This window comes from Genypterus blacodes, unplaced genomic scaffold (genome assembly GCF_046128005.1).
Source record: "Genypterus blacodes isolate CSIRO-AG114 ecotype Tasmania unplaced genomic scaffold, CSIRO-AGI_Gbla_v1 ptg000249l_1, whole genome shotgun sequence".
Lineage (NCBI taxonomy): Eukaryota > Metazoa > Chordata > Actinopteri > Ophidiiformes > Ophidiidae > Genypterus > Genypterus blacodes.
In genome coordinates this window covers 110,001-137,500 of record NW_027467045.1, presented here as the reverse complement: position 1 = coordinate 137,500, position 27,500 = coordinate 110,001, and the positions used below count along the sequence as shown (strand labels likewise).

The following is a 27,500-nucleotide window of genomic DNA, read 5'->3' as shown; positions in this document are numbered from 1 at the left end:
ACACACACACACACACACACACACACACACACACAATGGGAGAAACGTACACATTAGCCTGCAGCAGCTGAGGCGAGTTGAATCACGGCTCGTAACGAAGCAAAGGAGCGATTCTGTGAGAGCCAAAGTGTTTGATGCTTTCATCATCTGTGAACACGAGTCACCCATTAATGACTGGAATAATATTCAACCGTTCAGCCCCTCATCTGTCCAGCACACACACACACACACACACACACACACACACACACACACACTACATTTTCACGGAGCTCGTTAGAAGAGACGCTCACCTTTGAATCGCTCCAGGAAGTGCCGTCCCACGTACCAGCAGGCCGTCTCGTAGTTGAGGAAGGGCGTGAGCGTCTTGACGTTTAGCCGCTTCTCGATCTCGTACGCTCTGAGGGGAGGAAGACAGAGACGCTTCACGTAAACACGACACGCTCTACGCTTCACACAGATTTATGGCAACAAGCAGCTTCTTAATATGGAATGAGAACTTATAAACATGTTGGGGGGATTTCTGAGCTGAAACGTCCTCGGAGGGAAACACAGCAGGAAGGAGGCCAAGGGCGAACACACGAAGAAGAAATCCCCCAGAGGAGCTGCATGTTAGGGGCCAATCAGCACTCATGCCAAGCTGATGACCGGTCTGCTCTATGAGTCACAGAAACGTAAACGTGTTGAGCGAGGGAGCAAAGAGTTTGAACTCCTCCTGACCTCATCTGCATCTCCACGCTCAGGTTGTGGACAAAGTGTCCGGAGAACGCCAGGCAGTCCACCGGAGTCAGTATTGCATTGATCCATCCTGAGGAGACCAAACAACCAAAGAGTCAGAGCAGGAAGTCATTCAACACGCTGGAGTCAAGGTGTGTATGGATGTGCTGAGGGGGTTAAACATGAGGCTCTCTGACCTGAGGGGATGAAGAGGGTCTGGCCCTGCTTCAGTGTGCACTTGTAACACTTGTCCACCTGGTCGGCGAAGAACATCTCGCTGTGATTGGACGACGACCTCCAGCGCTCGTACAGCGACAGGTTGGCAGACGTGGGTTTGATGAGGAAGAAGATCTTCTCCCCCTGCAGAGGCAAGAAGCAATCAGACTCTCTGGCAGCCACGCCTCATCCAATGACAGATGAAGACTAATATGTTCCACATGTCCCTCAGAACTCAAGGCCTCAGAACCACAGCGGCCCTGGAGCGCCCCCTGCTGGGCCTTCAACTGTACTGACTTCTTATCTCCTCATCTACTGGAGTTAATGATACTAGTTTATGTACTTCATGACAAAATGAGCTGAAAATACATTAAACTCACTTTGCAGGAGGCCTTATTTTGAATTTATTATATTTTAATTATATTTCTTTATTAAATTTAACTTTGCTTCTTCTCTGATTCGTCCCGATTTCAGTTTTTTCCACTTTGTTTTCTCTCATTTTAAGTTGAAAGCCCACTAAACTATTTCTATCTCAAGTTTAAAGTTGTACTGTTTGTTATTTACTTGTTCATTTCTAATAAATAACATTTAAAAACCCTGAAGCGAGCGACCCAGCCGATCGCCGTGGTGACCAACCTTCAGCACGTGGTACCACACGGAGGCTCCGCCGCACTCGATGTGGAAGTCGGTGTAGCTGTCCTTCACACAGATCAGACAGTACTTGGTGACCTTGGGCTTCCCCAGCAGGGCGTCGTCCGGCCAGTAGTTCTGCACCCACGACAACCGCCGCACGATCTGAGGACTCTCCACGATGCTGTCCATCCTGTCCACACACACGCAACAACGGGTCAGGGCAGGGCCACGCCGGCAGCTCATCATCATCATCATCATCATCATCATAAACCAGGTTTCCATTCATGTGAGCACGACGGAAATTATTGATAATATTCCAAAAATGTTGACCTTAAGTTTTTCTGTCATTTGACCTTTGACCCTTATCTGTATGGAACACCCGGGAAGCTAAAGTGACATCATCAACAACATCACACACACTATTGTATCACTGCCGAGCCAACTGGGTGGAAACGAGAGGAAGGTCAGTGAGTTTAGTTCACCTGGTGTCTGAGAATTCCAGGTTGATGACGTTGAGAACTTTCTTCCTGTTGGTGCTGTAGTAATAATCCACAAACTCCTTCAGCTTCATCTTGCTGTGGGTCTGTTTGGGCACGTCAACCACGTCCACGCCCACATCAGGACCTGCAACGGCAACACGGTGAAGAGGTGAAGAGGAGGAAGAGGAGGAAGAGGAGGAAGGAAGCGAGTGCAGCTGTGCTCCTCATGGTGAGGATGGATCAAACCTTCTCATGGGAGTCAGAGCTCTGTGTATTATTCTTTATCTTACAATCATCAGTAGTAGTTAGTAATCGTTCAGATGGTCGTCATAGTAACAGTATGAGTTCCGTACCGACGTAGTTCTCCACGTCGCTGATGTAGAAGGTGGGCGCGGGCATGGAGAGGCCCAGGCCGTCCTTCTTCTGGACCAGGATGGGCTCGTCGAAGCTGTTCTCCTCCAGGTAGTCCAGAGTCAGCTGACTGCCGCCCAGCTTCACCAGCACGTCATCAGCACTGAAACACACACACACACACACACACTCTCTCTCACACGCCTGCACCAACGAGTGTAAGAGCGCCTCACAGCAGAGAGCAAGACACAATCAGGCAGCGCCCCCCTGTGGGCGTGTTGACGAGGTGCAGCCTCATGCTGACTCAAACTAGACCGCACGCCTGGATGTGACCAATGAGGCGCCACCACAGACACCACAGACACGCCCCCTCCTGTGACTCCGCCTCATCTGCTGACATCATGCAACATGTTTCTGTGCTAAACATCCAAACGTTTGCTTCACCTTGGAAACGTCCGACTGCGGAGCTCCTTGATGAAGACCTGGCTCCCGTTCTGCACCGCCTTGATGTCTGTGCTCTGCCCCGTGTCATGTTTGCTCCAGTTCTTCTTCTTCTTCACTGAAGAGGTAGAAACACACATCAGCCAAAAACCAGATGTCAGCTTTAATTCACTTTAAACATGAAAACAGGTTCAGTCTTAACGTCTCAGTCAATCTTGTGAACAACATGAACCAGAACAGATCCATCTGAAGGGAAACCAAATGGATGGAGGAAATAAAAAAGCTTTGATTTACAGTTTGGACGCATGGAATAGGGAATTCTGAACAAGACAGAAGAACCATGTGAGCTCCAAGTCCAGACCAGAGCCCAGACTAGAGTCCAGACCAGAGTCCAGACCAGGGTCCAGACCAGAGTCCAGACAAGGGTCCAGACCAGGGTCCAGACCAGAGTCCAGACCAGAGTCCAGACCAGAGCCCAGACTAGAGTCCAGACCAGAGCCCAGACTAGAGTCCAGACCAGAGTCCAGACCAGAGTCCAGACCAGAGTCCAGACCAGAGTCCAGACCGGACTTCATACAGGTTCTTCTTCTGTAGGACAGTCAGCCACTCACACAATACTTACAGGTGGACTTGCCGTGAGCCTTCTCACAGTTTGGACAGTGATAGATGTCGATATCTGGAGCGTCATCTTCATCCACCCCAACGCAGCTGAAAGGAAGACGAGCAGACGGGATTTAGGACAACATGAAGATAAAATCACAGAAGGTCGAACAAGACGGAGTAAAAACAAAGAGGTGATTCTGTGTCGGGACACAATGGAATGAGTGAAGGCTTAAAAAAACCATGACAAGAATTTAAAAATCAAGAAACTGGAAGCTGAAGAAGAGAATCTAGAGCTCCAGCAGGGAAACAGAGGTGAGCCACAAGTAGAGCCGCAAGTAGAGTGACAGCTAGAGCAAGAGCTGTCAGTATTACTCTAGTATCTAGAGCCATCAATCAATAATAAGACACTTAACACAAATCACAGATGCTGCTTTCAAACCTTCCTCTGGAACGTGAAGTCAAACTCTTACACAACCGCCTGACTTTAACAAAGTCACAGGGAAACACACACACACACACACACACACACACACACACACACACACACACACACACACACACACACACACACACACACACACACACACACACACACACACACACACACACACACACACACACACACACACACACACACACACACAGCAGCTGTCACGGTCACATGCACCGGCACATTTCTTCCACTTGGAGCCGCTGCTTCCACACTCAGAGGCTGAGGGAGTTTCCCCACAGCATTCCTCCATGGGAACTCCAGAGCTTCACTCCGGAGCCTCACTCCAGAGCCTCACTCCAGAGCTTCCCTTCAGAGCGTCTCACTGGAGTCACGCAGGTCGCTGCTTGAACTTAAAAACAAACTTTCCTCAGACACAAACTTAAGCAGACGAGTTTTAGTTCATGGATCAGAACGTATGTGAAGGGTTAATGAAGACATCGTCCCAGCCCAGGATGACCTTCCCCCTCAGATGTCTGCAGCTCTATTAGTGTTCAACCATCACCTCCAGCTGAGTGGGCGGAGCCATGAACAAGGACACAACACAAACACGCCCCTCCCTCTCCTCTCCTTCCTCCTGGCTCCTCTCCAGACTCAGACTCAGACTCAGACTCAGCCCAGGCTCACCTTAGCTTCACGTCTCTGCGGCGCTGCTGCCTTTGGTGTTTGAGGTGATTTCATGAGCCGAGTGTTTATTTTTAAAACCTGGTCTAGGTGGAGGCCAGGATTACACCTCAGCTCTGTCATGGGCCAGCGTCCTTCACCTCCGGCCCCCTCTGAGGAGGAGGAGGAGGAGGAGTCACTGCAGAGACATGACATCACTGCAAACTGACAGGAAAGTTAGGGAGAAATTCACTGCGACAGAGGAATTCATCCAAACTGTTCCAGTGAGCTGCACTCCACTACCATAGAAGAAGAACTGACTGATCTGCTTGTGTCCAGCTGCTCTGTGGCACAGCACCAAGGTGTCCAACAGACTCACAACACACAACTGTGACACAATGCCTCAAATAAATCAATCAAATACTGTATATTTGTATTATAACTGAACGAGTCAACATGCAGCTCTGCTCCATCGTCTCCTGGGTTTAATTCATTCACTACAGCTAAATGCTGCTGGAGCCTGATTGATCTTTACCAGTTACTACCTTCACTGTAATCTAGCCAAGGCCTTCAGGCGTTAACACGACTGTGAGCTTCTGAGGGCTTCACTAGAGACCTGAGAGCCTCAGAGCTCAGAGTGCAGCTCCTGGTCCAGCAGGCCGGGACCATGAGGACGCGTCTGTGAGCGTCTGTGAGCCGCAGCAACACAAAGCCTCCTCAGTGAGAGCACGTACAGCAAACACACAAACACCTCACTGTCCATGATGCTGAACACCATGGCAGCAGTAAACAAGGAGTCACAGGGAGCCACGTTCAAGCACAGATCCATCACAGACCCACCTAAACCTGCACCCGTCCTCTCTGCTCCTCATGTTTATCTGTGTCAGAGCGTCTAACCGCCTCAGACACACAGACAACAGAGCACCATCACTACAAACACACGCCGCACTCGCCAAAGACACCTTCAGAGGGCTCAGCCAAAGGTCGGGGGAGGTGGAGACGTTCCACATTCACTGTTTCCACCCTGAAGGCTGCCACGCCGCCTAAATGAGGCTTTTACTCATCACAGGAGGTTTAGCAAAGATGATTGACTCTGTGGCAGCACTGTGAGCCGTGATGTGCAGTGTCACCGGGTAATGGCGGCGGATGATGGTGGGGGGGAGAGGTCGACTGCTGGCTCATTTCAGGAGCAGCGTGTTGTTTGCTCTTACTCATCTATGTATTTAGGTTCAAATGAAGAGAGAAACGTCTCTGCAGGGGACAGAATCCTCTCAAGCGTCCAGCTGCAGTATCAAACACACACTGTCCTCACTGCTCACACACACATTCGCTTTGCTTTGTAGACTCTATTGATATGAATTAAATATTTCTGCTGATAACAAGTTAATCACTTATTCCTACGCTTAACAAAAATATGATTGATCCTTCTGCAGAGCGTGAAGCAGACGGCTCTCCATGTCTTCTACATGATCAGCATCAGATGAGTCTTGTTCTTGGAGTCGTGGTAAGTGTGTGTTAAGTAGGTCGTGGGGTCGTAGGTGGAAGTTATTAAGGTCGTACTTCAGTCTTCTACTTCCTCTCCACACGTCAGCTCACTGAGTTGAACTCTCAAACGCAGGATGTGAATATTATTACTTCAATTAAATGCGTCAGGCTTCTACTCTGCCGAAGGGTCGAAGGATCGATCTGCACAAACTACAGCAGTGAGATAAGAGAACTGAACCCCCCGATGCTTCATATCAAATATTAGAACCTATGGAGGTGCTGGAAGGAACAGCTACTTCAGTTTCAAAGCTCAGCAGCAGCAAAATAGCAGGAAGGTAAACTTTAAGGTTCCTCCTGCTAGCAAGACTTTACTTTAATCTAAGACATTCTTTAAACCAAAACACTGAACCTGATATTGAACTACGCCTGTCAGTATTCTTCTACCTTTCATACTCGCCATGTTCACTTTCCCCCCCAAGTGTTACTCAGATTAGTTATAAGATCATTTATCAAATGTACCGTATGCTTACAGGCCTTTAAAACACATTAGGTGAAATCTGCTCAGTTATTTTAGATGAACCTGATCTCATCCAGGACGCAGCGTCCGTCAATACACAGATGAGTTCATTCATCATTCTACAATGCAGCTGCGTTTAGGCATCAAAGGTGAGCACTGGTATCTGTGCTGTGCTCGGCCTGTCTGAGTGTGAACAGCATGGCAGAAGCTTCAAAGTGCTTATAAAGCTACTGGCTGTGCGGGTAGGAGAAGCAAGTAAGAACGTTTAAGAGCCACGTCACTGACATACAAGAGAAGAAATCCTATGAATATTCATATTTAAGACGTTTTGAGGGTAAGTTACAATATTATATTTGCACAAAATGGACAAAAAAAAGAGTACAACGTTTCTGTGTCACATGAAACCAGGCAGAGGAAACCAATCAGTGAAAACAGTCACTGCATGTGGGAGACAACATAAGATGTGACTTTGTGGCCGGGCGGTTAAGCAGCTTCACCGCTAAGAGAGAAGGTCAGGAGGTCATGTCTAGCCTGGGACTTTTTCTGTTGGTTTCCTCCCACAGTCCACAGGCCGTACGGCTGCTGGAGCTGGTACTCAAGTGTTAATATGCACCTGCATTACTAATGGAAAAGTGTGTGGTGGTAACAGTCAAACAGGTAAAACTGTAATGGAGACCGACTTTAACAGTTAGTAGTTTTGTAGGAAGTCTTAGTGTAGTCTCTGGCTTGGATGTTTGCCAAGAGACGCATGTTTGCAGAAGCACGCCCTTTTAGGTATGAAGACTCTTTCTTGGATTCAACTACAACACAGGAAGCAACAGCACAAGGAGAGAATTGATGAAGAAGAGTAAGAAGACAGAGACAGAGTCTTAGGGTCCACATGTAAAGAAGTGGAGCAAAGGGAGCTGTGCAGCAGAGGAGCTGCTGGAGAACAAAGGACATGTTGGGCCCAGGGCTTGTAGTCACTATGGTAACTCTAGTCCCTTCACTCAACTCTTTGATCAACAGCTGAGCTCACGTTGAGCTTCATGGATTCATACATTCAGAACATGATGTCAGCAGAAACCTGCACTTGCTCAAACAACACCAGAAAGATTATGAGTCATTACTGGGGAACATGATGCCCTGTTATTAACAATACAAATACACTGTTTTATGTCTTTTCTCCAAACCTCAATTTCCAGAATGGAATCTAATTTCAATATTTCGAAGCACGGAAATTAAGTTTTGAAATTTTAGAATCATGAAAACGCTGTGATGACGACTTTGTTGACTTTTAAAAACTTGGCCTATGTTTTGTGTAGTATGGACGACAGTAACGTGTGTATTAAATCATGAGAAGCATCAAAAGGGACATTAACATTAGGCCTCAAACTACCAACCCTCACTTAGTATAAAATATGGACAAGTGCCCAGACTGAAATTTAAAATCAGTGCCAGTCGTCCTGTTTTCATCCAGTATGATTGTACAGCTTACAGGTGATACACAAGAAGGCTGAGTATGACATCATCCTCACTGTTTTACAGGTTGTGTTTCAATTTACAGACAAAACGTTGAATACACACAGAATGTCACTCCTGGTCCTTATATTAACACGTTTTTCACTACGACTTTTCCTACAAACCCTCCAAATATCTCATATCTGCACCTAAAGCCGTGTCTACTATGAATATTTCTGTGAATATGGCATGAAAGTTGTCTGTGGTTGTGATTGAAGGCTGAGCAGACAGAGTGGAGGTCAGCGGCTCCTCCACCCAGCCGGGGAGCCGGAAAGGGTTAAGTTCAGGCGCGTAAATGCCACCCGGTGCCGTGGAAGCTTGTTCACCAAACCAAACACCAATAATCAATCATGTTTTTATCGATAATAAACGGTACAAAGTGGCGCCCTGCGCTGCGGATTCAAATGTGCCCTAAAGAAGGACGGGACGAGTGAGCGAACAACAGGGGGGGAATGTAACCGGATTACGGCTCACACACGGCGGGGAAAGTGTAGCGCTGAGCGGCGTGGAGGAAAGATTAAAACACATTACAGTTAACCAGCACTCACTAACCACTGACCGGCCGCCAACACGAACCACACAACGGCAGCTATCTGCTTATTCCCCCGCTAAAGCCCTCGGAGGTCTTATAGAAGCTATTGTTAGCCATAGCTGCTGGCAGGAAGGCTGAGCGAGCGGAGCCCGGGCGCGGGGTCGTGATTTTCGGGCTCCGTGGCGGCGGAGAACACGGTGAAAGTGCGACAACAAACACACAAAATGAAGGCTGAGAAGACGGAGGGCGAAGCGGGCGAGAGCAGCGGGGAATAAGGGACGGGGGAGCGGCGGGAGAGGCAGCGAGGGAGCGAGGCTTCCCCGCTGCCTCCGCCGCCGCTGCCCGCTCGCTCCCGCTTCACTTCGGGGCTATGCGGGATGTTTAACAGCCATTAAGTGGCAGAAATGATCGATGCCCGCGCACAAATGTCTCTGCGAAACACCGAAATATTTACTACAGAATTATGTTTTGTGTTATTAGCGAAAAAATGTCACAACCCCGGTCTGCTATATTTAACTCCGCCTTCTTCTTCTTCTCCGAGCGGCCTCTCTTCAGATGCAGACGGGCGACGGAGAGCCACAAAGCTGTCAAACGCACGGAGAAAGCTCGCCATTTTTATTTGTTTCCCCCCACACATGCAAACCGCCACAAAAGCGCCGCGGCGAAGCGAAGCGTCGGCCCTTACCTGCCATGGAACCAGTCCTTGCAGGCGTCGCACTCGATCATAAACTGGGTCACGTCGTAAGGTAATCTGCAGACGCAATACACTGGTACAGTCGCCATGTTCAATTCACAACTACGTCGGGATAGACTGGGGGGGCTGCAGGAGGAACAGCGTCCTGCAAACAATATGATCCAATATGATCTTCCCCAGAAAAAAAGCGAGGCAGGGGCCGTCCCGCCGGACACATGAGCCCTAAGCGCGCATCTCCATCACCGCAGCCGCGCTTGCGTTCAGAGCCGTGTGGGGGAAACGATGGAGGCTCGTCGTAGTATCTTTCCTCAAATGCATTATTATTATTATTACTATGAGCCCCCTGCTGACTGCACGGCGCCGCGGCCGGACCGGGGAAATGCAGCCGCGGAGGAAATAAATAAACAAATTGAATGAAAGTTACGTCATGTGGTAGCTGGTTTTTTATCTATTTATTTATTTATTTTTTAATATAAAAAGAGATCCTCATGTCAGATGAATGACGGAGCCACGGCTTCAGTCAGCGGCAGTGGCGTGTGCAGGCAGAATGAGCTGGGGGCCACAGGGGGCCAATGACAGGACTCAGTTTATTACAGCTTATTATTATCTTCATCATATACTACAGATATATACTCTGTTTATTAGAGCTTTATGAGCTCATAATACCAGGCAGAGTTTTACCAGATCAGCATTAAAGATAAGCACTTATATAAATCTTTGGCTATATAATTTCTCAGTAAATTAGAGAGCAGTATAGTGACAGAGTGTTGAAGCTATTATAAATAAATAAAAAAAGACGATTTTGAGAATAAATCATATTTCAATAAAAAAGTCAAAATGTTAATATAAAGTCACAGTGATACAATAAAGACATATAACAGAAAGAGTCATAATCATTTTACAAGACATATTCAGTCATGAGGATAAGGTCATAATGATTTAAGAAGAAAGATGTATTTACAGAAAAGTTAATACTAAGAGAAGAGTCTATAATAATGCTATGTCTCGAGAATGAAGCGGTGATGTTATAGGACTAGTTGTTAGTCTATATAAAAAAAATAGAAATAGTAATTTTAAGAAAACAAAAAAAAAGTTGAAATGTTCTGAGTCAAGGAAAAATGTCACAAAGATCAAGATGTGATAAAATCGCAATAATAGTCATAGTAGTTAAAGAGAAAAGTAAATAAAGTCCATATTTAGAGGAAATAGTCCAAATGTGTAAAAGGCAATGAGAATAATAAAATGCTTAAGTTGAAAGGATGAAGTATTCTGTCACTTACTTACAGGGCCATGAAGGCAGCATGATGCGTTTAATAGCTCAGACGTCCCCCTGCCTGGCCTCGCTCTCCGGCTCCTCCTGGGGATCCCGACACCTCCCAGGCCTGATGGGATCTTCATCCCTCCTCTAGTGTCTCTCTGGCTCGTCCCCTCTGGTCTCCTCCCAGCAGGGGGCCGTCCAGGAGGGAACCTGACCTGCTGCTACCTGAGCTCCTCATTCTGCCCCTGACTTTCATCACCCACCTACTGAACCAGGAGCTTGTTGTTGTTGTTACAAACGGCTGGAATCTGTGAACTTTCTGGCTCTTCCTCACTGCAGAAAGCCTGAGAAACGTCTGAGGAACATCTGAGGAACGTCTGAGGAACACAGGTCCAAATCTTTCCTGTGATGTAGTCGGTGAAGCACTGTGATCTAGACTTGTTGTTGCAGATCTAAGTACATTAGTATGTGACTCAATAACACAGAACCTCTGAGAGAGAAGTGGTCTGCTGGACCTCTGTGGTCTCTGCTGCTTCTGTGTGCTGCCATCGTTCTGCTCCAACATGACGGATAGACAACCAACCAACTTCTTCTAAAAGAATAAAGTTTTATTAAGCATTGTAGCTAAGTTCAATTGCCTTCAAATACACCACATCACAATCCATCAACACTCAATCAAACCCAAACAGCAGTTCATTCAGAGTTAGCTAGAAACTCAACGTACTGTAGAAGGTAACCTATGTAGCTCTTGCAAAGGGAGGGGGTGGGGGGGGCTGAGGGGGGGGTGGGGGGGTACACAACTGTTCAGATCACTAAAGAAAGATGAGTTTAAGTAGAAGTGTTCATTATTTCAGGTTTAGAAGAAGTATTACTGCTGACGTCTCCATAAAGCTGTTTGGATTGTTCCTGTAGATACTAGACGAGTACAGAAAACGACAACAGAACAAGAACGTACAGTAAAGAGTGCGCTATTTAAAAGTGAGGGGAAACGTCTGGCTGCGGTTTAAACGGAAAAGCAACAGAGGTCGCGTCACAAAAACTCAAGGTCGACCGTCAGGACCTCTTACGGACTCTGACCCGTAGAAGTGTTTCTTTAATCTGCAAATGGGCACAGGAGCGGTAGAGATGGAAGAAAAAGAGACGACATGCATAATAACTACATACCTCAAACAGGGAAGCATGCACAGGAAACCACAGTGAGCCTCAGCGTCCTGGAGTCTGAGCGCCTCTCTGGGACTCAGCTGATGTGAAGCTGCTCTGAACTAAAGGGTCGCCTCTGCCCGCCGTGCTGACGGTCGGAAACCAAACCAGAAGGGGAGGGGAGGGGAGGGGGCGGTGGCGGCAGAAACGCTGCGCTTGTTATGTTTTCACTACGACTTTACTGGGACCACACCAAATTAAATCACAACGGCAAAAAACGAGTCTCAACCTATAAGGAGTCAAAGGTGTAGCGGTGATTTCATTCTCAGAAACGGCGTGAGATGTAGAAGTGAAGGGGGAGGAGGGAGAGCGACGGCTGGGCTCTGTCAACCAGCCGCTCTGTCAGACGCTCCGGTTTACTGATGGAACCAAATTCATACTTATTTATCTTGAGAGGAGAAACGTGTTGATGAAGGATTTACTGCAGCAAGTCAGGATTAAAGAGTCGGCTTCATCCAAAGTCCATTTCTGTGTGTGTTCCTCTGTCAGTGTGTGTGTGTGTGTGTGTGTGTGTGAGAGCTCCTCTTCAGGTCTGCAGGTCTCTGATGGACCCTTATGGATCCATGGGCTTGTTTCTTCTACAACGATTATAGTTCTGCCCTCCACAATAAAAGCCCAACATATCTCCTGGATTCACGAATAAAAGGTCAAAGGTGAAGATATTAGTGTGTAACTAAGCTTCTCTCTTCCTGTAGAGGAGCTTTAGAGGTTCTAACACGTGTTCATGGATCCATAAGGGTCCATTGGAGACCTGCAGACCTGAAGAGAAGAACATCTACACACTGACAGAGGAACACACAGAGGAACACACACACACACACACGCACAGAGTGAGTTTGGACCCAGATGACCTCATCATCATGATGTTTTGCTGCCGTGTCACTTTAACTGAAGGCCTTCAGCGTTCCCAGATCACCCTGACCCCTGATCCACCTGTCGTCCTTCACCCTCTCTAAAAAAATAGGCTTACTCTTCTTTCTCTAGGACGGCGGCCCTGGAAGCTCCGTCCCCACGGCGACCGCAGTCTAGGTTTAGTGCATTTAGGAGAGGGTTAGTATTGCACATCTTGGCGTCGCAGCTAAAGGCACTTTCAGGCTGGAGCAGAGCGCCGCGCTCCTCTGCGTCTCCATTCAGCTGCTCGGGCTCCGGCTCCTTCTCCTCCACGCCGTTCTCCGCCGCCAAAGAGACGTCGGCCGGCGGGGCAGAAGACTCCTCCTCCTCCTCCTCCTCTATCTCCTCCTCCTCCTCCTCCTCTGGCTGCTGTTTGTCCTCGGCAGCGTCGGGAGTAGGAGGCTTGGGAGGAAGTTTAATCTGAAGAGGAAGATGACAGACAGGAAGTTAGGAGAGATCCATGACATCATGCAGAGGGTTCAGGGTCAAACCCTCTGTGCTGAGACTCACCAGGTTTGCTCCCTGACTCCTGAAGGTCCTGGTGTGGTACCTTCCTCCTCGCCCGAACGCTCTGATGACGGGCGTAGAGATCACTCCTCTGGGTCGACTGCAGGAGACAGAGATTGATCGGTGGACTGATTGATTGATTGATTGATTGATGGCGGAGTAAATGTGAGGTGGGGGTTCTGGCCTCACCCTCTGTCCGGACCCCCCACAGAGACCACCTGCACGGGGAAGCCTCCTCTCCCTCGGCCCCGTCGACTCCCGGCCCACTGGCCCACCACAGTGCCGGCGATCTCCAGCTTGCCCCCGGGCATGGAGACGCCTTGAAGACCTCAGAGGAAGAGCAGAGCGGCACAGAGTCAACCCTGACGCTCTGTTCTGAGGCTCACAGACCTCAGAGTCTTTCTCCTCATCCTGATCCGTACTTACCAGGCATCCCTCGGCCTCTCACCTGAGGAGGCATCATGGGCGGCGGGGGGTAGAAGGAGCCGGCGGCGGGGTAGAAAGGCATCCCGTGCAGGGGCGGAGGCGGCGGCAGCGGGAAGGGGGGAGGGTGAGGCGGGCGAGCGAAGCTGAGGCCCTCCAGGATGCTCTGACGCATCTTCTCCACCTTGGCCACCAGCTCAGCCTGTGGAGACGCAACATGAGCACTGTCACACACACACACACACACAGGAAACCTTCTGCTACACACACAACCCTCAGATATAAACAGGAAGTCTTGTTTGGAGCTTTAAGCGTCGTGTTTCTGCTCTGCACTGCATTATAAAGCTGAACCATGAGAGCCTCTGGAGGGTTTGTACTGTGGTTGCTCTCGTCAAAGTTAAACCTGTCAAACGTCCTCACTCTCTGCATTGATCGGACCTCAGTACGCAGGTTGCTAAGCGATCAGACTGTCGTGTTCTCCCTGCGGCGTGCGTGAAGCTACCTGACCGTCACAGAGGTCAATGAGCTGGGCCTTCTCCCGGTTGGCCCTGATGAGTTTACTCTGCAGGAGCTTGCCGTCAAAGTACATCCAGGGACAGCCGTGCTCCCAGGGGATCGGCTGGCCGCACGCGTCGTTAGCAAACAGAGCCATGTCCACGCCGCTCATGAACAGAGCGGCCAGCTGGACGCCGCGAGGATCCAAGTTATCAATCTGCAACAGAGAAGAATCCAGACTTTACACAGAGAGGAGGAGAATAAGAAGAAGAAGAAGAAGCAGAGAAGCAGGCGGTCCTCTCGGCCTCGTCCGGCGCTCACATGGAGGACAGAAGCGAAGCGCAGAGCAAAGCGTGAGCGGCTTCATTCACTCTGCTGCCAGAAGCTCAGAGCAGCCAAAACAAAAACCAGCAAACAGAAACTAAAGTCTGGCAGAGCTGAGAGCAGACTGGAACAAGCTCACACACACACACACACACACACACACACACACACACACACACACACACACACACACACACACACACACACACACACACACACACACACACACACACACACACACACACACACACACACACACACACACACACACGTGGATGGTTTACATCGTCAGGCCAAACAGGACCTGGATTAGGAGACACTAGGACCCAAACTGTCCAGGGTCCAACACGAGAGGTTCCTCTGCTCTGATTGGCCCTGAGACCTTTAGAGGAAGTGATGTCGACGCCCACGACGCCTGCTGCAGCCCCAAGCTACCGTTTCATGATATATATATAGTGTGTGTGTGTGTGTGTGTGTGTGTGTGTGGTTCAGGAGCTGCAGACTCAAACGGTTTTCTGGTTCCTGCGGTGCAAAAGCGCCTAAGAGACTCTGGAGCTAGAGCGACTCTAGAGCTCAGGAGGAGGATTGAGAACAGAGCCCATAAACCATCCACACACACACACAAACCAAACACACACCCGCCACGTCACTCCAAAGCTCTCCACCTGCCTGCAAAACACACACACACACACACACACACACACACACACACACACACACACACACACACACACACACACACACACACACACACACACACACACACACATTTACATCTTCACAACACCAGGAGCGTCCAGAGGCGTCGGCCCAGAGGGGCTCAGACGTCTGCGGACGCTCCTGAGACGCTCCTCACATGAACATCTCCACAAAGTCACCTTGAGTTCCTGCAGCTGGTCAGGCTCATAAAGTTTAGGTGACAGTGCCTGAGCCAAGAAGGCATCGAGCTCATTACGACGCAAAACTCTGATCCCTGGCCAATGTAACATAAACCTGAGGGCAAACAAAGGTACACAACATCACAGGCATTAGAGGAGTGGCGTCCTGGATGGTGGCGTCCTCCACCATCTTGACTTCACTGTGCGACTGTGCGGAGCTGTGGCGGTGAGGTCATAGAGGTCAGGGAGGTCAGGGAGGTCAGTGGGGTCAGGGCCAAGTGTCTACGTTATACAAACAGGGGTGCAAACAAGTGTTTTCATCCAGCATCAAAGAGGAAGAGGAGTGAGGGAGATTAAGACACTGCAACAGGCAAATGTGCTTGACTACGCAAGATCTCTCTCTCTCTCTCCCTCTCTCTCTCATTCATGGAGAGATGCTGCTTCTGTGCACGCCTGTTTACAGAGTAACGTGTCAGGACAGTGTGTGTGTGTGTGTGTGTGTGTGTGTGTGTGTGTGTGTGTGTGTGTGTGTGTGTGTGTGTGTGTGTGTGTGTGTGTGTGTGTGTGTGTGTGTGTGTGTGTGTGTGCGCACTCACCGTAGGACGCAGCACAGCACCAGCAGAGGCGTGGGAACACTGGCAGGGTTCAACATGGCCGGCGTGTCTGAGCGCATGCAGGCCAGGAAGGCTCTCATCCTCCGGTTCTTGTCCTCCACCGCTTTCCCCAACCACAGCTTCTTCAGGTTGGGACAGGTCCACTCCCTGAAGGTCAGAGCCTCCACCAGCTCCGGGGTGTGGGGGGATTTGCCTTTGTAGGCGGCCCACTCCTTCACCATGACGGGCGAGTCTACAGGGGGAGGAGCCAAAGATCAGAACACACCTCCAGGTGAGATTAGAGCGACGTAGAGGTGCGGTGTGATTACCCGACTCACACTCAGGCAGGCAGCTCTTCCTCATGGCGAGACGCTCCGCCTTCTTTCTGGCCTCGGCCAGGCTGAAGAGGACGCCGTAAACAAACTGACGCACGGGCCGGAAGAGCTGCACCGCCGACGGAAGCTCTTTGTTAGCTTCATCCTCTATGGTGACCGATATCTTGATCTCTCCCTGCACACACACACACACACACACACACACACAGAGACAGGTACAGACCCAAGTACACACACACACAGAAAGACAGGTACAGACCCAAGTACACACACACACACACAGAGAGACAGGTACAGACCCAAGTACACACACACACACACACAGAGACAGGTACAGACCCAAGTACACACACACACACACACACACACGGACAGGTACACACACACACACACAAAAAGGTACACACACACAGAGAGAGAGACAGGTACAGACACAGGTACACACACAAAAAGGTACACACACACACACACACACACACAGGTACAGACCCAAGTACACACACACACAAACACACACACACACACAGAAACAGGTACACACATACAAAGGTACACACACACACACAGAGAGAGAGACAGGTAGACACAGGTACACACACAAACCAAGGTACACACACACCAAGAAGGTACACACACATATCAAGAAATTACACACCAAGAAGACACACACACACACACACACACACACACACACACACACGTTAAATTTGTGTAAATGCTTTTAAATCTTGAACTTGCTGAAGAACTGCAGGAGGGAGGAGTTGTGTGTAGTAGGCGGGGCTGAGTTTGTCCCTGGAGGCGGGGCTGAGTCTGTCCCTGGAGGCGGGGCCTACCTTGGTGAGGAGGTGGTAGATGTAGGGGTACATGAGGCCCTGCTTGTGTCGGTGCTGGGCCACCCTCAGCACCTCGGGGGCCACGGGGGGGAGCAGAGGGATGGTGACGTCCATGTGGTTCCTGGTGGGCATGGAGAGGAGCGAGGGGATGTGGCCGTTCAGACCTTCGGCCAGGGCGTCGGTGCTGGTGGCAGAGGTCACGGAGAGGTCGGTCTGAGGAGGAACAGGAAATGAGCAGAGGTTCACTTGAGCCATGAGGGCAGCTTTGTGTTTTGATCTGATGTTCCCTCACTTTTGTCAGGTGGTCTTCTCCCTCCGCTGCGTTCTCAGAGAGAGCGTGACTCCCGTTTGTCTCTGGTCCTCCCGTGTGGTCGCTCACGTGACTGAAACGCACACGGATCAGCTTCAGCACACGATGACATCATCAATTTAAGCTGAATCGTTACGAGCCATGTTCACATTCAACCTCTAAATGAACTGACTAATCAACTGAGGGGGCTCATCTATCAGACGTATTGATCTGTAACATGTGAGCCAAATACAGATCAACCAAGATCGGCCTGTTATTATTACACTTTACTACTAAACTGAATACTTCTCATTCTGCTGAGCTCATCCTGGCAGTCAGCATCACACATAATACTGCATAAGTAACACATCTGATCTGTTTTAGAGGAATCAGATATTTATCAAGCAGAAGCCATCAAATCATCAAAGTGTTCCCTCAGGATGACTCCGATGGCTTTAAAGTCTCTGAATCACAACCTGAACCAAACCAAGCGCTCCTTTAGCTAACAGCTCTGAGTTAGCGCTTCATGTCACACATTGATTATAATTAATCGAGTATTTAACAGTCTGCTAATTGGATTTTTGATTAAGGAGAAGTGGGTTTGTGCTGAACTCACTTGGCAGTCGTGCCTGTGCTTCCCTCGATCTCCAGGGAGGAGGAGGAAGAGGAGGAGGAGGAGGGGGGGGAGGAGGAGGGGGCGGCGGCCTCCGTGTGGTCGGGACTGCCGGCCCCGCCCGGGCTGATGGGAGACGACCTCTCGTACAGCGGCGTGTGCTTCCCTTCGTGAGGAATGTTACCGAAGCTGTTCTGCTGTTTGTCCGGCGACTCCAGGACCCGAGGGTCTGTGAAGGAGCTGTGGACCTGCAAGAGCAACCAGAACAACAAGCACACACACACTCAGGTCTCCCTCATCTAGATCATTTACTGGTCTCAGATGAACGCTCCTGCTGGTCTCACCTCTGGTTGAACAGGCTGTGGCACCTGTGGAATGTAGAGCAGCTTTGGCGGTGCGTATTGTGGGACGGCAGCAGGCACGCAGCCCGTCTGCTTTGGTCTGACTGGAGAACACAAACAAACGTCAGCAGACAGAACGAGAAGCTTCGGCTCCCCGGGACCAAACGGAGTGTAAACACTGTTAGAGCTCCGCTATGCAAAGCAGTAATGTGACACCTTTGGCGCCCTCTGGTGTTGCGTTATTGTAATATGTTTGCGTGACGTAACGTCGTCAGGAAACTCCCCGCCTCTCCACAGAGGCAGGTGGAGGCTGAGGTCGGCCCTCGTCCCTGTGAAGAGCGAGCGGCAGCAGGTGTTTATGAATGAGGCAGGCTGGCTGAACGACGCTCTCTCCCTCTTGGCGACACGTTTAACCGTTTACTGGCTCGTTTGCGTCCAAGCTGCTGATCTCATTTGCATCTGCAGCCACTTGGCAGAAAGTGAACGAGATGCAAATCCACTTCAGCTGAACCCAAGAGCGCTGCCTGGAGACGGGCCAACACCAGGACTCCAACACACACAGAGAGACGAGTCGGCCCGCCTCCACTCACACCGCCCGCACAGACCAGCGAGTGATTGACAGGTTTGACTCCTGATCACTGGCAGTCATTGAGGTGACGGACAAGCGTCACCGTGTCTCAGCTTCACGCATTCAAAGATAACATTTAGAACTAATAATGTAAACAATTCACAGCTGCGCCCAGATGTTGAACCCTGTCAGTCATGTCAGGTGCATTATGATGAAGAACGAGGTCGTCTCTATCTCATCATCTTCACCGGCGAGCGCGGCGTCGACACCAGAGCGTGGTGGCGTCGGCTCGACCCTCACCCAGGCCCCCGGGCGCCATGACAACACACTTCAGACACGTGAGAGAGAAAGGAGACGACCCCCCCCCCCACCACACTCACACACACACACACACCTACCTAACTGTGGGGGGAGCTGGGGGGGTCTGCTGGCCTCTGAGTAATACTCCACTGCTTTCTTGAAGCGAATGATTTTATCAGTGCAAGACTGAAAGAAAGAAAGAAAAAAGAAACAAACAAACAAACAAACAAACAAATATGGGTGATATTGAACTTCTTTGGTGTTTGAAGCTTCATTGTAACTCTGTGAGCTCTAAAGCCTCGGTTCCTCTCCTTCACTCCTTCACTCGGACTGGGAGCTGAAGGAGAGGAAGCAGTTTCCTCAGCTTCAACAAATCAAACTCCCCTCAGAGTGACGCACACAGCAGGTGAGACACACCTGTGAGTGCTGGAAGACGTCCTTGGCCACGGCGTCCAGGTCGCTGGTGTCGGGGATGTTACGGACGTACTCCGCCACGGCCTTGATTACAACATCACAGGGGGGCAGCACCAGCTGGTGGGCACGCACCTGCAGGGACGACACGCCAGGGTCACGCCAGGGTCACAACACGCCAGGGTCACAACACGCCAGGGTCACAACACGCCAGTCAGCAGCGAGCAGGAGGATAGGCCCCGCCCCCTTTACCACTCGCAACAAACCCAACACAACATTTTGTGACATCATAGCTTCATTCACAATAAAGACAGAAGTAACAACAGGGGGGAGGAGCTTAAATCAAAGCTCATAGAAATAACTGATTGGGCAGAAACACTTTGTTTAAATGTTGTTAAGGTCGTCATCGTCGTCTGTCACTCATTAGGAGGTTTGAGTAAAGAGTTTAGTTGTGTTTGTACCTTCAGAGATGCTAATGGATGCTCTGGGCCCAGTAAGCTCCAGTGGAAGGCAGCCAAGTCTTCATCAGGCAGTATGTGATTCCCTGATGATGAAGAGACACACACACACACACACACACACACACACACACACACACACACACACACACACACACACACACACACACACACACACACACACACACACACACACACACACACACACACACACACACACACACACACACACACGTTAGGTCCCACTCGTCTTCAGTCGCAGACGTTTCCGTTGACTTGCTGTTGCGTATTCCTGAGACAGATTCAGGGGCGAGTAGGTAAAGTCGTGGCTCTTAAACCTGGGAGGTAAACAAACCCAGACTCTCAGGCTTGGCGGTGGCGTTCAACCACCTGAAGAGTGTTTAAAGAAGCAGAAACTGAAACCTAATCATTTACAACAGGACACAAACGCAGCATTAGCCTGATCAGAGACGCTCCGGTCTTGGGCGCAAACATCACATTCTAGAAACACGGACGAGTTAAACGGCGTTTACGTTTAAGACATCGCCCTCTGCTCTGAGTCCAACAGGAAACGGAAACGTGGCGACCGTCCTCTCAGCTTCACACTAAACCGACTCTGGTCTCGCCTACCTAAAAGTGAGGCGAAGACCACAAATCGATTGGGGTTGAGGTCCAGCTGCCGGGCCACTTCCTGCATCAGGTACTGGCTGGTGGTGAGGCTCTTGCCGTTGCGGCTCAGCTTGAGGGCGTGGGCGCTGAAGTAGCAGGGGACGTTACACAGAGCGTAGTCTGAGTCGTAGGCCACCAGGCCGTGGAAGGAGTTCTCCCTGCACAGGGCCATGACCTCCAGGTGGTGGTCCTCCACGCTCTGGACCACCTGGGGAGGAGACAGAGACACAGAGAAGCATCTCAGAAGAGAGGTCTGACACACACACACACAGGCTGGGAGGAGACGATGAGACAGACAGGCAGCAGAGACGTCCTACAGAGACTAGATGTGACCTGAGACGACACCGATGACGAGACAGACCACAATTTCTTTAACTATGCTATCACAGGACAGACGAGCTGCCACCTGCTGGACTGGAGGCCGTACTGTTTTACTACAGCAAAGGTTCTAAAGATGTGATTGGTCTGTGGCTATTATGCAACACAAACAGTTTTATATGGTTATGGTTGTATGAGCGTGTACATGTGGATGACCTCATCCCACCATAACCTGAACACAAAAGCATTGAAGCGCGTCAGTATGTTGTGTTTGTGGAGCAGCATCACTTCCTCTTCTGTCAGGACGTTTATAGAAAGCATAGAAGCAGTTAAAGGCTAAAACAACACAAATGGAAAATAGATGTAGTGAAAAATGTTATTATTATTGTGTTGTATATCTGATAAGTTCAGGATTAACACTTTCATCACATTCATTGAGATATTTCATGAAGTGAAAGTGGACCCCTCGCAGACGCGTTCAGGGCCCGTCCGGATAACTCGGCTTCGGTCTAGGTGAAGTTGCACCGGCGCCGGGCAGCTAGCAGGCCCGCTGCGAGCCCCGCACCGGCCCCGGCTCCGGCCCCACTCAACAGGCGGCGCCAGGCCCGGCTGACTCGAACTTCACTCACCCCGACACGGAACCTGAGGAGCGCCAGTCGGATGCAGTGGGCCATGCACACCGGGGGGAGGAACCAGACTTTGGGCGGCGGTGTCCCCTTGTTCTGGACGTGGCTGACGATCTGCTGCGCGGTCTGCCGCTCGTTCACCTGCCGCTTGACCCACTCGTGAAGGCGGCCTTTCTCCAGGGCGCCATTGAAGCACACCAGGAGCTCGATGTTGCCGTTGAAACAGGCCTTAGACAGCGCGGCCAGGTAGCCCAGCATGTGGTTCCACTGGCCGCCGCTCACCCAGTCGGTGTAGAAGCCCCCGTAGAGCCGGTGCAGGCAGTTCTCGGCGTCCACCAGCAGCCTCAGCGGGGTCTGCGGGGCTCTTTGGCGGCCGCCCCCTACCATGCTCCCCCGGGCCAGCTTCTGGAGCTCCACCGGCACCACGGCGGCGGGGCAGTGCTTCTCTATGTACTCCTGGAAGCCCTGCAGACCCATGGCGAGCTTCTGCGAGGAGACACGGTAACTTCACAGTGACAGAGGCGGAATTCTAGCAGGAATGAGAGCGGAGGGGGCGGCAGCCAGCGAGCCTCTGCCCCATCCACAGTGCCTGAGGGCCGGGGGGACGCGGGGCCTGCGGCCGGAGGAGGAATGATTAGGAAATAAAGTTGTTTATTTGAGCATCGCCTGTTTGTTGGTGAGTTGTTTTTGGTTCATGGCTGCTTCATGGCTGCTTCGTGCTGCCATGTGTCGCCTCACGGAGCCATGACAGAGGCTGAGTGACAGGCCGGGGAGGGAGAGCGGGGTGACGTCACCACGCCGCCTACAAAGAGCATACAAGACAAACAAGAGAGGGATCCGGTTTCTCTGCGCGTTGGGTCGATATGTTTGTGTTTGTCGGTGTCACAAGTGATTAATGAAGATTGAAGACCTAATATTGATTAACAAGGCCGCGCGCTAACGAGAGAGATGATTAGAAATAAAAAATAAATATAATTCGTTCCATTTTGAGAAAGGAGTACAAAATGTTACACGAATAAAATGGTTAGCTTAAAGTATGGACTGTGAATTGCACAACAATATATAAATATATCTGAGTAAAGATACAAGAAGTGCAGTTGTTGGTGTTTGGTAGGCAGAATGGTTTAGTTTGATGTTCCAAAAGGTCTTCAAACTGTGCCATTACCTGTAAACGAGGTAATGGCACTTCAATACCGATAGAAGGCAGCAAACAACTGAAGAAAGACCGAAACACTGCGGCCGTGTGTGTGTGTGTGTGTGTGTGTGTGTGTGTGTGTGTGTGTGTGTGTGTGTGTGTGTGTGTGTGTGTGTGTGTGTGTGTGTGTGTGTGTGTGTGTGTGTCAGACTGACGTGAAGAAAACAATGAGATATGAAACATTTTTAAAGCTTTAATTATAATAAAAATGGATTGTATTTTTGTCAGGAGTACCTTGGGAATGCATAACACATCATTATATACACAGATATTCACAAAGAGGAGATCACATCAAACTGTTGCTGCTCAATAAAGTCATCAAACGCATTCAAACATCCACATAAACCATATTCAGATGCAAAAGGCTGTCAATTATAAACAATTGACTCAAATACATTAAAACTGAGCATTCTACATGTGCAATTTATTTCGGAGCTCTTTTCATGAGAAGGTACCGTGAGAAACCTCAAAGTGTATTGCATATAAAGGCCCTGCTCCTGTGGTTCACCAGCACCTGATCAATGATCCGTATGACACAAGGCTCTGAAGGCTCTGAAGGCTGTGAGGCGGGTGAAGTGTGAGCGCGGCTAAGCTAAGAACAAAGGAGAGCAGGGAGCCACAGGTGAAGACGGACCGAGCCACAGCCCGTCCTCCTGTCCTGTGAGCCCTCAGAGGTCCAGCGAGGACCTGAAGTGCTGCGCTCTCTGAGCCAGTTCCTTGGCAAACTCCTGCGCCTCGTGCAGCGTCTGCTTATCGGGAAAGTGCAGAGCGGCCTTCTTGGTGGCCACGGCCAGCTGCTTCAGCAGAGCACACAGGTGGTTGCTCTTGCACAGCAGACCCTGGCTGGCATCTCCGCCCTGGGCCTTCCTGTACAGCGTGTCCACCAGCCTCTGGCCCACCATGATCACCAGCTTGCTGTGTGAGATGAACTTCTCCGGCGGCTGCCCCTGCTGAAGGCTGCACACAAACCCTGAGATGGCCTTCTGCAGAGCGCCGAAGTAGAGCCTGCAGTGCTCCGTCAGGGAGGTCTTAGGGGCCTGGACTGCACTCACACACTCAGAGGTGTCACGCTTCTTATCCACCTGTGTGAAAGAGAGAGGTGAAGGTGAAGGTGAAGGTGAAGATGAAGTGAAGCCTGAAGCCTGAAGTCTGAAGTGTGAGCAGCAACGTGAGGCGATGAGAGGAAACGCTCACCTGGGGCTCGACAGGAGCTGGGGTCACTTCCGGTTCTGGTTCCGTCTTCTCCTCCTTTTGCTGCTTTTCAAACTCATTCTTAGTCTGAGGAAGAGGACAAACACCTGACTCAGTTTGTTTCCCGTCTTTAGTTACATTCTTACTAAAGGCGTGCGTGTGTGTGTGTGTGTGTGTGTGTGTGTGTGTGTGTGTGTGTGTCTAACCTGAAGCTCCACGTAGTCGTTGTCGTCCTCCAGCATGTCGGCTGTTTGCTCGCTCTTCTCTGTGATGTTGAGGAGCTCCGGCTCTTTCTGAGGAGCTCTGAACAGCAGTTTCCCGTTGGCGTTGATGATGGACACCAGTCGCTTGACGTCCTCCGGCACCGTGCGGGCCACCATCACAAAGCGCTCCAGCTGGTCCGGGGTCTGGACCTGGCCCGGGTCTTGAGACAGAACCGCCAGGGGCCAAGCGGCCACGTTCAGAGCGCTGACGGTCTGTTGGAGGATCAATCCTGAGTCTTCCACGATGCAGAGCTGCTTGTAGAGCCTCGTCTGCAGGTTGGAGTCCGTCAGGCGTCTGGCGTTTCCCTTCACGTCCAGAGAAAAGTTCAGGAAGCAGGTGACCGAGCACACGATGCCCTCTGCCGCCTGTTTGATCTCCTCCAGGTGTTTCCCCAGATGTTCTTTGCTCCTCCAGTGGCTGCTGACAAAGTCCATGAGTCTGGGCACGGCCCTGCAGACGCCCTCCTGCAGCTCCAGCAGCCTGCGGGACGCCTCGTCCTGGCTGAGGGACACTTCACGCAGCGGCTCAGGAGAGGACGAGCTCAGGGCCAAGGAGTCGCAGGAGCTGGTGGAGGAGCTGGACGCCGTGCTGATCCTCTGACTGTCCGGCACAGAGAGACGCAGGCCTCTTCCTCGCTCCTCCTCCTCCTGCAGCAGCGAGTCCCCGAGTCTCGACCTGGCACGGAAAGTGGAAGACTTCATCACCTTCCTCATGCGCTGCAGGTGCGCTCTGGTGTGTTTGTAGGCGTCGCCGGAGTCGCCTCTGCACTCCAGGGGAGGATCACTGGAGAGGTGCAGCTCCTGAGGGGGCGTGGCCTGTGGCGGCTCCTCTGAGAGCATCTGTGTGGGGGGTTTGTCGTAAACGGGGCACCTCGGCAACATCGTGGGCGGAGAGGGAACGTCGAGCGAGCTGGGTTTAGGGATGTCGTAGAGCGAGCGGGTCGGGCTGCATCTCTGCGGCGGCCAAAGCTGTCTGCAGGCGGCTTTGGGGGGTAAGGGGTCAAAGGAAACCTGGGGTGGACTCTGTTTGTCAGGAGACACGGGCACGTCGTAGATCCACTCCTGCTTGCGGGGGTTGGGCATGGTGCTGTATCCTGAGCTCAGCACCTCTGTGGCTGAGGGGACGGGGATGTCGTAGTTTGGATCCTGAGGCAGAGCTGGGGGGACGACGTAGACCTGCAGAGCAACGCAGACATCAGCAACACAGCCACAACAACAACCTCACACACTGATTCACACTGATTCACACTGGTTCACTGTAAATGTTACAGATTTATTACTGCAGCTGTATTGAAATGTAAGAATGTATTAGATGTGATGCTGAGTGCCAGATGTCGTATTTCCTCTCCTGGGCTGAGGTCAAAAGGGAAACAGACATAAAACAGATCGATGGTGTAAATAGGAAAAATCTTCAGGAATGAGGTGATGCGTTCACTGACTGACTGATTTGTGAGACAAAAACAAACAGAGCAGCCAGAGTGAGCGTGAGTCTTACATAAGATCTTGGACCGATGCAGCTCAGACTCTCTCTAGAGGTAAATCTCTTCTCCAGATCACAAACTGGAACCAGGGAGGCTTTACGAACCATCTGCCTCGGCATGGTGGACGGCTGTGACAAGGAGAGGCGACAGGATGAGGCACAGACAGACAGACAGACAGACAGACAGACAGACAGGCAGTGGGTTACAGTGTGTTAGTGTGTTGCAGTGCGTGTGTGTGTGTGTGTTACAGTACGTTACAGTACTCTACAGTGTGTTATTGTGTTACAGTACTCTACAGTGTGTTATTGTGTTACAGTATGTCGCATTGTGTCACAGTGTGTTGCTGTGTCGTGCAGTGTGTCACAGTGTGGTACAGTGTGTCACAGTGTGGTACAGTGTGGTACAGTGTGGTACAGTGTGTCACAGTGTGTCACAGTGTGTGCCAGTGTGTTACAGTGTGTTACAGTGTGTCACAGTGTGTCACAGTGTGTCACAGTGTGTTACAGTGTGGTACAGTGTGTCACAGTGTGGTACAGTGTGGTACAGTGTGTCACAGTGTGTCACAGTGTGGTACAGTGTGGTACAGTGTGTCACAGTGTGGTACAGTGTGGTACAGTGTGTCACAGTGTGTCACAGTGTGGTACAGTGTGGTACAGTGTGTCACAGTGTGGTACAGTGTGGTACAGTGTGTTCCAGTGTGTTCCAGTGTGCAGAGACTCACAGCGTAGAGTGAAGCTCGTCTCACTTGGCGCGGGACGTCGTAAACTTCCCCATTTGCAGTGCTGAAGCCTGGAGGCTGCAAACAAACAGAGTGTGTGTTGTGGAGGTGGGACAGGAGCAGCAGCAGCACTTTGATCACACACACACACACACACACACACACACACTGGCCTCAGCATCAGCAGCTTTATGGGGACAGTGTTTCTCTAAAGGCCCCTGAGAGCTGCAGAAGACCCAGACTCACTCCTGTGTTTCAGCCAATTAGAGTCTCTGTAAGGGAAAGCAGCAGCTGATTGGGTTAGAGACGCTCCTGCAGAGGGGGGGGGGGGGGGGGGAACTCCCTGGAGCAGGAGAGGAAATAGTGAACATGTGGCCGTTTGACTCCCCACCTCCTTCTACACCGACACCTCCGTCTCTCTGGAGTCTCTGGCTGCTGTTTGCAGTTAAAAGTGTCTGAAGTCTGTGTGTTTGTCTTTTACAGGCCCATAAAGAGCCGGTGCTGCATGCCGGTCCCCATGGAGACCTAACCCCCCCCCCCCCCCCCCCAGGTCCCCATCTGTTAGTCCTTTAGCCAGCAGGAGGCTTCAGAAGATTGCAGTGCAGCAACTATGGACCTCTGTGATCATGAGAGTGATCACTCCCCAAGGAACAGGACCAAGTGACTGGAGAGCTATAGATCTATCTATAGATCTATAGCTCTACAGGTCTACAGATCTACAGGTCTACAGATCTACAGATCTACAGATCTACAGATCTACAGATCTAGATGTGTTTGCTGTGCCCTGATGCATGAAGCTCACTCTGACTCTTCTTACCTTGTTTGCCGTGGGTGATGAAGGTCCAGCGCTGTGTGAAGGAGCCAGAGGAGCAGACGGGACCTTATAGATCCTGTCCATGTGTTCATACGCACTGCTGGAGGCCCGGGGAACGCTGGGGATCTGGTAGATATTTTGAGGGCTGTCAGCAGTTTGAGTTCCAGCTAATTTAAGCTTCTCAGCTCCTGCAGCTGTCCCTGCGGGCTGCAGGAGCTGCAGGCGGTTTGCCGGTGCGAGTCCCTGC

General features: G+C 50.8%; 3 protein-coding genes across 7 annotated transcripts in view; all 3 read right to left on the bottom strand.

The window, feature by feature from the left end:
* Positions 1-9,585, bottom strand: part of phf2 (PHD finger protein 2) — a 21,697-nt gene extending 12,112 nt beyond the window's left edge. The window contains exons 1-9 of one of the 2 annotated variants that reach the window (XM_076171398.1): positions 9,253-9,585; positions 3,460-3,545; positions 2,841-2,955; positions 2,399-2,559; positions 2,049-2,190; positions 1,570-1,756; positions 915-1,077; positions 721-808; positions 294-400 (exon numbers count right to left, since the gene is read on the bottom strand). In XM_076171398.1, the coding sequence (XP_076027513.1) occupies positions 294-400; positions 721-808; positions 915-1,077; positions 1,570-1,756; positions 2,049-2,190; positions 2,399-2,559; positions 2,841-2,955; positions 3,460-3,545; positions 9,253-9,350 (1,147 nt within the window). In that variant the 5' untranslated portion in view covers positions 9,351-9,585. The remainder of the gene's footprint in view (positions 1-293; positions 401-720; positions 809-914; positions 1,078-1,569; positions 1,757-2,048; positions 2,191-2,398; positions 2,560-2,840; positions 2,956-3,459; positions 3,546-9,252) is intronic. The other variant, XM_076171399.1, reaches the window with a different exon arrangement.
* Positions 9,586-11,131: 1,546 nt separating this feature from the next.
* Positions 11,132-22,361, bottom strand: LOC143016864 (constitutive coactivator of PPAR-gamma-like protein 1 homolog). Of its 3 annotated transcripts, none has more exons than XM_076171400.1 (17): positions 21,595-22,361; positions 20,609-20,855; positions 19,982-20,064; positions 19,527-19,655; positions 19,208-19,295; positions 18,245-18,345; positions 17,904-18,148; positions 17,291-17,381; positions 16,999-17,211; positions 16,160-16,340; positions 15,834-16,083; positions 15,238-15,352; positions 14,043-14,252; positions 13,544-13,742; positions 13,307-13,445; positions 13,121-13,217; positions 11,132-13,030 (listed from the first exon to the last, which is right to left on the bottom strand). In XM_076171400.1, exons 1-17 carry the CDS (start codon positions 22,066-22,068, stop codon positions 12,686-12,688), a joined length of 3,207 nt encoding a protein of 1,068 aa, XP_076027515.1. In that variant the 5' UTR covers positions 22,069-22,361; the 3' UTR covers positions 11,132-12,685. The 3 variants fall into 3 exon arrangements, with proteins under 3 accessions (XP_076027515.1, XP_076027517.1, XP_076027516.1); XM_076171402.1 differs by having other exon boundaries at positions 13,307-13,436; XM_076171401.1 differs by having other exon boundaries at positions 11,133-13,030; positions 16,169-16,340.
* Positions 22,362-23,238: 877 nt separating this feature from the next.
* The window catches only part of cass4 (Cas scaffold protein family member 4), an 11,827-nt gene continuing 7,565 nt past the window's right edge, over positions 23,239-27,500 (bottom strand). For both annotated transcript variants that reach the window (XM_076171417.1, XM_076171416.1), the window contains exons 2-7: positions 27,257-27,500; positions 26,443-26,517; positions 25,736-25,849; positions 24,184-25,416; positions 23,981-24,064; positions 23,239-23,868 (exon numbers count right to left, since the gene is read on the bottom strand). The exon at positions 27,257-27,500 is cut by the window's right edge and continues 140 nt beyond it. In XM_076171417.1, the coding sequence (XP_076027532.1) occupies positions 23,455-23,868; positions 23,981-24,064; positions 24,184-25,416; positions 25,736-25,849; positions 26,443-26,517; positions 27,257-27,500 (2,164 nt within the window). In that variant the 3' untranslated portion in view covers positions 23,239-23,454. The remainder of the gene's footprint in view (positions 23,869-23,980; positions 24,065-24,183; positions 25,417-25,735; positions 25,850-26,442; positions 26,518-27,256) is intronic.

What these genes read in the sequence shown, in the direction of transcription:
- LOC143016864 (XM_076171400.1), bottom strand. Translation starts at nt 22,068, where the DNA reads ATGGGTCTGCAGGGCTTCCAGGAGTACATAGAGAAGCACTGCCCCGCC. An exon ending in ACGTCTTCCAGCACTCACAG is followed by an intron (nt 19,296 to 19,526) that starts GTGTGTCTCACC and finishes TCTTTCTTTCAG; the next exon opens with TCTTGCACTGATAAAATCAT. An exon ending in CCAGCTCCCCCCACAGTTAG is followed by an intron (nt 18,346 to 19,207) that starts GTAGGTGTGTGT and finishes TGTGTTCTCCAG; the next exon opens with TCAGACCAAAGCAGACGGGC.